This window comes from Trematomus bernacchii, unplaced genomic scaffold, assembly GCF_902827165.1.
Source record: "Trematomus bernacchii unplaced genomic scaffold, fTreBer1.1, whole genome shotgun sequence".
NCBI classification, from domain to species: Eukaryota; Metazoa; Chordata; class Actinopteri; order Perciformes; family Nototheniidae; genus Trematomus; species Trematomus bernacchii.
In genome coordinates this window covers 6,072,695-6,082,583 of record NW_022987593.1, presented here as the reverse complement: position 1 = coordinate 6,082,583, position 9,889 = coordinate 6,072,695, and the positions used below count along the sequence as shown (strand labels likewise).

Sequence of the window (9,889 nt, the reverse complement as noted above, 5' to 3'; positions counted from 1 at the left end):
GGGTCGGCATGGTCGAGAAACACGGCTTGTTATCTCATTCTACGACCAGCATTACTCCTGTCCTCAGCGGGAATATCAAGATAAAGAAAAGTCTCCAATGGTTAAAGTTTGAACCAAAATGTGCTGAGTTCTGCTCCTCCCGACACTTCTGACTGACCTGACTGACCTGACTGTTCTTCTAAACTTGTTTTCTTCTAAATCGTCCGCTCTAATAGGTCAGACCTTTAAGCATCCTTTCATCTGATTGTCCAGCAGCTTCCTACACTGCACCCCCACCACTGCCATCAAACACACACCAGGTGTTAAGGGGATTACGCTCTAAGCCTCCATGCAGAGAACCAGTGTGGACAAGAGCAGTGACCTTCAACACCCCAGGAACACATACCTACCCTGCATGTGTCCACACGCAATACGCAGGTGTGTGTGTGTGTGTATGTGTGTGTACTCACGGCTCCAGCATGTATGTGTACTGCCCCTCTGGTGTGCGGTCCTGCCTGTATGAGAGATTGTATGCCAGCATTGTGTTGATGAGCTCTCGCATCTGCTCTTTCTCTCTGGTGCTGAACAGCTGCGGATTCACCTGGAAGAAACACAGGATTTAAGATTTGACGCAGTCCCTGGAAGTTTTAGTGATGTCTTTCTCAAGGGTCCACAGATGACACATACTGCGATAAGATCCCAGTTCCTGCAGTTCCACACATTAACAGGTTTACTGTGTTTGGTTTACTTACAGGCCGTAGTTTGGGACAGATGATGTCGAGGAGCAGTGTGAGGATATCAAGAGACAGAGTGAGCTGGCTGATCCTCGTTCTGATGCATGGTGGGATGTCGGCCATCATGGTGGACAGAGCGTTCTTGCTACCGAGGAGCCGCGAAGAGGCCTGGAGAGGACACAATAATAACAAAAATGGTTATAAAAGTAGACCACCCTGCCTAAAACATCTAATATATCTGTTCCCATATTACAAAGCTTCATTCAAAATGTTGACATCCATTTTCAAGTCAATGTTCAATGCTGCGCTGCTTTAAAAATAATGACAATAATGTTTTGACGGTCTAAAATTCTGTTTCCTTTTTAGAAATTAGGCTACTCTAATTTATATTCTTAAAGTTATATACTATCTCTAGATTTAAAGTCCAGCAGTGGCTCCGTGTGATTGCTTCTCTGATCCAAACATTTCAAACTGACTTACTCCAGAGCGTTAGAGAGTTGATTAAAAAGGACTAAAACATATTTTTTAGGGTGATAATGAAATATGTCAAAAGACATTCAAAGATGCCTTCAAAAACCTGAAACTTATTTTTGTTAATAATGGCCCCTTTTAGTTATCTTCATAGAATATTTGCCATTTCATCAGTTTTTCTATTTTATTTGAAACAATCTTAGTTATAATGCTACAGAAAGGTACATGTAGTGCATCGTTACCTCGTGCTGGCTGTGTGGATAGCTGATACGGGGCACATGTGTGTTGGCAAACAGGAAGTGGAAGGTGACGGACAGGAAGGGCAGATATCTCATCAGAGAGAAGTTCTGCCCCTGCAGAATCACCTGGTTCAACCTGTCTGAGAACGACAGCCACTCCAGACCCTCACACACACACTGCATGTTGGGGTCCCGCACACGCATCGACAGATAATTATCATACAGACCCTGTGGAAAAAAGATATAAAACATCATAATGTGGTGGTTTAAAATGTTAATTTATAGCCTCTCTTATTGTACAGTATTTAACATCTGAGAGTAAATCAACGGTTTGTGTTTGGATGCGTGTTCCTTACCTGAGAAACCTTCTCATACTCTCCGCTTGAATAAGCCAGACTTAAAATGTGCTGAAACCTCTGAGCTCCTTCCCCTGAGCCCGAGGCCTCGTCAAACCCCTGACCAATACGTTTCCTGAAAGAACAAAATGTGAATATTAAGCCAGCATCTGGTTAGTTAGGAGCAGGGAGAGTTAACAGAAAATATCATTTTAATTTGAAGAGTTGACATTTGCCTACAGTGCCTTTTTATTGTATGTCTATCTATAAAGTAAAGACAATAATGCCTGACAATATCTTTACACAAAACGTAGATCTGCATAGTCAACAGAGAAGGGATGATGGGATTTACACAGTTAAAAGTGCAATGATTTATCTGTTTGTTAATTTAAAAGAATGCATAAATTAGAGTTTTTCTCTAAAATCACATTCAACAAATATGACTTTTTGAAAAAATTAAATAAATGTGACTTTTCAAGACCTGACAAATTAAGCATCCAATTTCCCTGTCGGTAAACAAGGTAACACAACCCCGCAACTTTATGGATTTCACTGAACAATGCAGGGACTATGACATCATTGTAATGAGAGCAAAACAGCATGCACATTGCTTACTTCACGTCATGCACTCAAAAATACAGAAAGCTTTTATAATTTCATCAAAAACTCCAAGGAAAGCTCTGGCAGGACATGCTGTACCGTTTTGGCCGCTGTAGCTGGAAGATGCCCTGCCACAGATGGAACAGGCCTTTGTTCTGGTCCTTCTGCCCCACAGACACACACTGGATGGTCTTCGTGTCCACTCGCTTGTGGCCGCGGCCGTGGAGGAACTGTGCAGAAAGGACACATTTTGTGATCATAATTACACAGGATATTAATGATCATGCAACAAACACACTTCTACTCAACAGTGCTGCCTCCCACCTGCAGCGTGTTGATGCAAGACCTGATGTCGTTGTCCGTCTTCTCACACAGCGACAGCAGAGTTGCTGTGTCCGTCTTCATCCCCTGCTTTCGTGAGATCTGCAAAATAAAAAATGCGATTGTTGGTGTGATCTGCAATGTTCTTGTACTCCTGTGTGTGTGTTAATGTATGTGCATGTGTGTGTGTTTGTGTGCGCTGACCTCTGACAGTCTCTGTGACAGGCGGGAGGGTTGGGTCTGAGGGAACACCAGGAGGAAGGCCAGCTGCCTGAGAGGTCTGAGAGCTGGAGTATAACTAAAAGAGGAAAGAAATCAGATGATGGCTGCAAAAAAATATCAATATCCACAGCACCCCCATCTAGATGTTTTCACTTGGTCATCTCAGGCAACAGAAACGCTCTCATTATTATATATTTAGCTGTCTGCACCAGCTCTGTTTAGGCTGCGTCTCATGAGCCTTACCTCTACCTGAAGCAATTATTTAGGCTGTGAGTTCAACACATAAATTAAGTTGATGCCAAATAATAATACTGCAATTGAATACATCCATCCCTTCTTTCACACATTACCTTGCCTAAAAAGCTACGAGTAAGACTATTTAGATAAATTCCAAAGATCATTCTGCTATAACAAAAGTAAGCTATAGTGCTGAACACCGCGGTCTCTTACAGGTCGTTACAGATGCAGATGATTGGTCGGAGCAGGATGGTCTCCTTCTTCTTTTTTTTCTTCCCCGTCTCTGCACCAGCATCCCCGCCGTGTCCGTCTTTCCTGTGCAGAGCTGCTAACAGGATGTTGATAGCAGCCTGTCACATACCAGAGATGAACAAAGAAAAAACATTTATAACAAACCATAAAGAGGAAACTTAACACTTATTTTAAGGATCCAGAACGTACCGTAGGTGCTCCGTCGATCTCATCAATAATGAGGCAGTTTGGCTTCTCATTGGATCCCAAAACAGACTTCATCTGCGTTGCCGTGTCGATGCGTTTTTGGAAAACCTCTGCACTGCGGTCGTCACTGCAAATCATCAACAGGAGGATTATTGTAAAACATTTATTTAATCTACTACTACTACCATTGGGTCTGTTTTTTTCTCCACTTTGTCTAACCTGGCATTGATTTCAACCACGTTGTACCCAGCATGCTTTGCTATGACATGAGCCAGGGTGGTCTTCCCCAAACCAGGAGGACCGGACAGCAATGCCACCTAGAGAAGAACAAAAACACCAGTCTTGTAGAACACCTAACATTCATTAAAGTGAAACTGCAGTGCCATGAGTTTGCAGGAGTGTTTACCTTGAATCTGGGGCGATTGTGCTGGTCCAGTTCGGCCTCCAGTATCTCCTCCGTCATTTCGATCTTGGTCTTGAAGCGAATTGGGTTCGGATTGGGTTGATTGGGTTTAAATGAGCTCTCGTTGGGAGCCTGTTTCTCAGACCGGACAGGGCGGATCTTCCTCTCTCTTCCAAACACAACTGTGTCCCAAAGTTTCAACCACTTCAGCAGACAGCGGTTGGTAAACTACAAAGAAATAATTACACACAACTGGCATCAGCGAGGAATACTGTGACACATATCTTTGTTAAAGAGGGTTTCGTTCACTGAGTAGGAAAGCCCATTTCCACTAATGTTATTCAAATGAAAAACTCTAAAATAGTCATTGAGTACTGCTAAATAATTAGTTAGTATCCTAAGATAATGACCAAGTATTGCAATATAATGACACACTTTTTTTTTTTTAAAGTATCACAAAATAGCTATCTTGAATGAATGACTGTGTAACTTAAGATAATGCTAAACTTTCACAAGAAAAATTACTTACTCATTATTTCAAGTAAAGTAAGAAACATTTTTGTAGATACTAATTCATTATCGAATTGCTTTTCTTCACAAGAGTCAAATGTAATTATATTCTCTATTCTTTAACAAACAGAAAAAGGCTTCCATAACTGATGTATGTATGTAACAATACATCTACACAGGACCACTAAACATGACGTACATCATCACTGAGCAGCTGTGTGTACTGTCGGGGAGAGAATCTGTCCACCCAGAGGCGAGAGGTTCGGCCCTCTGCGTCATCAGGATCGTCTTCCTCTTCTTCCGGATCAACCAGCACATCGTTCAAACTGCTGAAATGTGACACAAATTCAAAAGAAGTTCATAAAAATACATTCACTGCTGCATGTCATATTATTGATTGACGCATCAGTGTTAAAGGAATTGGTGGTGAGTTACCTGGCAAGCACTTCTGAAAGATACAGAGACTCTTCCACAACCAGCTGGTGGCGCTGCAGAATTTCCAAGAAAGAGAAGAAATTAAACTAAGTTAGCAATCTTTAAAGCCCCATAGTTTCATCATGTGCACACAGTGTAAAGAATATGTGCAAGTGTTTATCTGAAAAGCATCCAACAGCTACCTGCAGAAATAAAGTAAATAACTGCACGTATTAAAGGTGGGGTAGGTAAGTTTGAGAAACCGGCTCGAGATACACTTTTTGTTATATTCCATGGAATGCTCTTAACATCCCGATAGCAATGAATATCTTAAGTGCTTTGACAAAAAATCCATAAAAAAATGTCATCTGTGGAAGCTGTAATACTGTAAAAAGTACGACCAACCATTTTAGCCGGCCCGGCTAAAATGACTGGATGGCCTACCTGCCTGTCAGCCTTCCATCTGTGCACAAACTTATCTCGTGCCCTCATTGGTCATGTGCGCGTTCGTGTGTGTTTGAGGAGGGGCTCTATAAGGAAGTGGCAGATTTTCTCCGGTTGTGTATTTTCAAATTCTAGCGATCTCGAGCCGGTTTCTCAAACTTACCTACCCCACCTTTAAAAAAGATGTGACTGTATTATTTGATTTTAGTGTTAGGCATCAGATACCCCTTTTTTCCAAAAGAATAAATGTCGAATTTCAAGTTAAAGGCTGTTTTGCAAAAAATAAAACACTTTTGTAAACAAGTATGTATTCTTTTGTATCAAAATAAAAGTGGAACAATAATGCTTTTTTTGACTGCAGATATACTCGGGGGCAAATTCCCAAAGAATGGATTACAGCTGAAAGAATCATAAATTACGCTACAGCTGTGCAACCCTTTTGTAAATTGGTCAATTGAAGTAGGTTGCACTATTCTCTGTATTTGGCTTATCATAATGAAGGTTTAGGTCTAGGAGTACTGTTTAACCCTTTGTAAGATGTGATTACTGAGCATCATCAGTGTGTTTATGTGCAGGAAATTTGGCAGATAATTAGCAAACAACAGCATCGTGGTCGCTCACCCTATCTGACTCTTGATCTCGCAGCGCATTGATTGGCACTGCCAGCAGCCCCAATGAACCCTGGAAATCTGGTACAAATCTGGAGTCCACAACCTGGAGACACACACAGGTAAATCCAAAGAAAGACACAAATGTAACATGGGCACTAGAAGTCTGTATGTTGACAATTATTCAGAGTCTAAGCTGAGATGACGCCACTACAGGGTTGTGTATCATTCGACATGCGGAGGAGTTCAACCTTTGTCGCCGTGTCTTCTGTTTGTTTGAGGTAGACTCGACTCCCTGAAGAGTCCGTCACACTGACGTACTCTCCCTCGATGGGAGGCCGCTTCAGCACATGCAGCGATGCCGTCGCTGCTGCAGGTCGCCTGGGCGAATCTAGGATTGAAGCAAATCCACTGATATCCAACACAGACTGGGTAGACCTAAAACACACAAAGTAGTTGAGAAGTCTATATTTTTCATTTTTGAAATAAAACGTTACATACATAAAATGTGGATAATGATAAATGGCCATCACGTGTTTTAAAAGGATATTATTACAGTTTCAAACTCCTACTTTTTGCCTGAGCAATGATCAAAAATGCAAATAGCATTCAAATTAAAATCTTATATAAAAAAAGAAAAAAAAGAAAATCCAAAGATTTAACAGGTTGTAATGACGTCTTTTAGCATGTGTTGGTTTAAACTCTTCCAACACACAATTTATTCAATATTTGAATGGTATTCCTGTTATTTCCTATTCACCCCCATGTAGACCCCATAGATTCCTGGGGAGCCTGAAAAGCTGAATAGGAATTATTCTTCCCTTATTTAGTGTCCCTCCCCAAGCTCCTTACCACTGGTCCATGCTTCGTTCCTACCTACCTGCGAGGTGGTTCACATTGCTCTGGAGAGGACGGCGGAGTGATGTCATCTTTCTGTGACGGGGCTTTGCTCTCTTGAGTCTGCACTGTGTTGAAAAGGCGCTTGACCACTCCTGCATCCTGCTTCTGCCGCTTTGCTTTTGGGGCTGCGAGGACAAAGTCAGATTTTTTAATTTACAACATCAAGCTAACACAACGAAGAATAATAATAAAAACAGCCGATGTTCTCTCAGGGTGAACTCACTGGTGGGCTGAGAATCCAGCAGGTGCTGCATGTCAGAAATGTCGTCTCCTGGATTCTGCTTCTGACGTTTCTCAGGCTTAGAGGATTCGTCTGAGACATTCAAGAAAAAGACACACATAATTAATGCTATAATGATAGGGAGATAACTATTAATACAAAATAATATGATAACTCGTTGCCCCTTCAGAAACATAATTCCTTTATTTGCCCACAGATGGTACATTTACATTGTAAAAGTTTAGATAGAGACGAAATAAATAGCACACTCTTAGATAAAAGGCATGCACATAATATTTTAAAAAGTATTACAATTCACAGAAGTACGCATTCAGTTAGATAAGTAAGTAGCAGCAGCAGTATGTATTCAATAAAATAAGTGTAACATGTCAAATGAATTGTGGTAGATAACAGTGGTAATATTATAGAAAGATCTATCTATATAATTATTGCACACAGTTACATACAGAGTCTTGTTACAGTAGTAGATGGTCTAACTAAGAAGTAGCAGCCAATAGTAGTAATAATCTTAACTAGGAACATATTGTACATTGGTGTTATTTCACATCAGTGTTGTCTTTTATTCCAGAAATGCACATCCTATCTTTAGAGGATATTTGTGCCTTTCTTTTTTATATATAAAATATGTTTTGGTTCTGGGGAATTGTAAAAGGCATGTTTCAGTGTTTTGTGACAGAAGTTTGACTAAATGATTATTACTTTAGCATACTTTGGTTCTAATAACTGAGTACTTCTTCAACCACAGGTGAGGAATAATACAACACTTTAGACTTAACGTTTGTTTTGGGAACATAATATAAAGGTCCTGTTAACGTTTTTGATCTGTATTTATTTCCTCACCCTCGATCTGAGCCATCGCCTCCAGCTCGTCGGCGAACTGATCCTCGAAGTCATCCTCTATCTCGAAAAGTTCGTCATAGTCGTCCATAACTGCTCCGACAGGTACAATGTACAACCAGAGACACTGTAATGTGTTTAATCTTAACACAATAACAATTTTCTCATAAATATTTCCTTGGCGAATACAGTAGCGTTTGAGCTGCAGATTTCCCGGCAATTATTTTGTTGTTGAAGTTTTACTTCCAGGTTAAGCGTGTCTCCGTCAATCTGATTGGTTGTTAGAACACATCTTGTCTCCCATCAGGCACCGCGGTGCTCAATAAATGACAGTTACAAATATTGAAGATACAAATATCTTCTAACAGGCCTCTTGCAAACGAATATCCTAATATAATAAGATAAAAAGATATATCAAAAATATAAAACAAAGCAAATGTATTTTATGTTTTAAATGTAATTTAAGTAACACAGCTACAGGGATGAAAACTCAATGTTGATTTTCTTGGGTTTGGCCTGAAGGTGGCTCCAGACGAAAGAACATGATTATTTTTACAAAACAGTTATATAAAGGTAATTAATATTGACTAATAAAGAAAATACGTTTCAACCCCTTTATTACACTTTTTTTTCTATGTAATGCTTGGTATATTTTGTCATTAGACATTATATATCTATTATTCTATTTATCTATTTGTACTTTTACCTGCATATATATTTTGATAAGTGCTGCACATGTTTATACTGTCTGCATTCATATTTACCTCTCATTGTTTGTTATTTATATTACCACTTCAATGTGTACATTATTCTGCACATAGCTTCTTTTTGCACCTTTGCTTAGATGCATTTTTTATGTCTCAGTACTTTATGCAATATTTTTCAAAAATACATCTTAAAATTGCAAAGTAATTCTTTTTTCAACAATCGTTTTTGTTGCACAAATTGTTCTCTATCTATGTGTGTGTGTGTGTGTGTGTGTGTGTGTGTGTGTGTGTGTGTGTGTGTGTGTGTGTGTGTGTGTGTGTGTGTGTGTGTGTGTGTGTGTGTGTGTGTGTGTGTGTGTGTGTGTGTGTGTGTGTGTGTGTGTGTATGGGATTAATGATGATGTATGTGACGTCAGGGTGTCTGAATCACCACCATCTGCTCCTTGCATCAGACAAACACCGGCCAGCAGTTTGTGTGTGACCCTGAGTTAATTTCACATCAGGGAGCACGTAGGCAGAGTCAACTCAACTCTCCCTGTAGCTTCCTCTTGGACTTCTTGTCCTCTTATAATGGCAAGTTGATGAAAATGAGAATGTTAAAAGTGTCCAGTTGTGTTGAGAGTGAACAAATAAAATCTATACTTAATTACAAATATAAAAATACATACATTCTTTCAAATACAAATATTTTCAAGCGATTCCCATATTATTACATTTTATAATGTTAAACAAGTAAAAACATGCTGTTAATGATGTGGAACACGCTCAAATAATCAATTGTAACACTCATTTCAAATTACCAAGAAAAAAGTATGATATACAACTATCTTATACAAGCATCTTATATCGTAAGAATGTATGAGTTTTTTTGTTGTCATAACTCAAAAATTCAATACTACAAATTGATATACCCTTAAACGCTTAATTATTGGAAGATTCAGTATGTCTTCACATGTCTTTAAAAACTTCCCTGCTGTGGGACAATTAAGGTTTTCTGTAAACAAAAAAATACATTTTCTACCAACTTATTTGAGTAAAAGCTTTTAAAAAGGTCTACAAATTAGTTCCTGAAAGTTATTGAATGAAATTATAAACAGTTGTTCAATTTTTTATCCCACACACATGCCTACTTAGCACTTACTAGCAGATGTTTATGTGTTTGACGCTAATGATTATAAATGATTGACCATCAGCGTGTGTGTGTGTGTGTGTGTGTGTGTGTGTGTGTGTGTGTGTGTGTGTGTGTGTG

General features: G+C 39.4%; 1 protein-coding gene across 2 annotated transcripts in view; it reads right to left on the bottom strand.

Moving 5' to 3' along the window:
- The window catches only part of chtf18 (CTF18, chromosome transmission fidelity factor 18 homolog (S. cerevisiae)), a 13,879-nt gene extending 5,725 nt beyond the window's left edge, over positions 1-8,154 (bottom strand). For both annotated transcript variants that reach the window (XM_034129450.1, XM_034129452.1), the window contains exons 1-18: positions 7,937-8,154; positions 7,079-7,168; positions 6,836-6,980; positions 6,207-6,393; positions 5,969-6,061; positions 4,925-4,977; positions 4,689-4,818; positions 3,983-4,207; positions 3,796-3,893; positions 3,580-3,703; positions 3,352-3,488; positions 2,884-2,977; positions 2,683-2,781; positions 2,458-2,588; positions 1,780-1,894; positions 1,427-1,651; positions 732-881; positions 450-580 (exon numbers count right to left, since the gene is read on the bottom strand). In XM_034129450.1, the coding sequence (XP_033985341.1) occupies positions 450-580; positions 732-881; positions 1,427-1,651; positions 1,780-1,894; positions 2,458-2,588; positions 2,683-2,781; positions 2,884-2,977; positions 3,352-3,488; positions 3,580-3,703; positions 3,796-3,893; positions 3,983-4,207; positions 4,689-4,818; positions 4,925-4,977; positions 5,969-6,061; positions 6,207-6,393; positions 6,836-6,980; positions 7,079-7,168; positions 7,937-8,024 (2,315 nt within the window). In that variant the 5' untranslated portion in view covers positions 8,025-8,154. The remainder of the gene's footprint in view (positions 1-449; positions 581-731; positions 882-1,426; positions 1,652-1,779; positions 1,895-2,457; positions 2,589-2,682; positions 2,782-2,883; positions 2,978-3,351; positions 3,489-3,579; positions 3,704-3,795; positions 3,894-3,982; positions 4,208-4,688; positions 4,819-4,924; positions 4,978-5,968; positions 6,062-6,206; positions 6,394-6,835; positions 6,981-7,078; positions 7,169-7,936) is intronic.
- Positions 8,155-9,889: the final 1,735 nt, after the last annotated feature.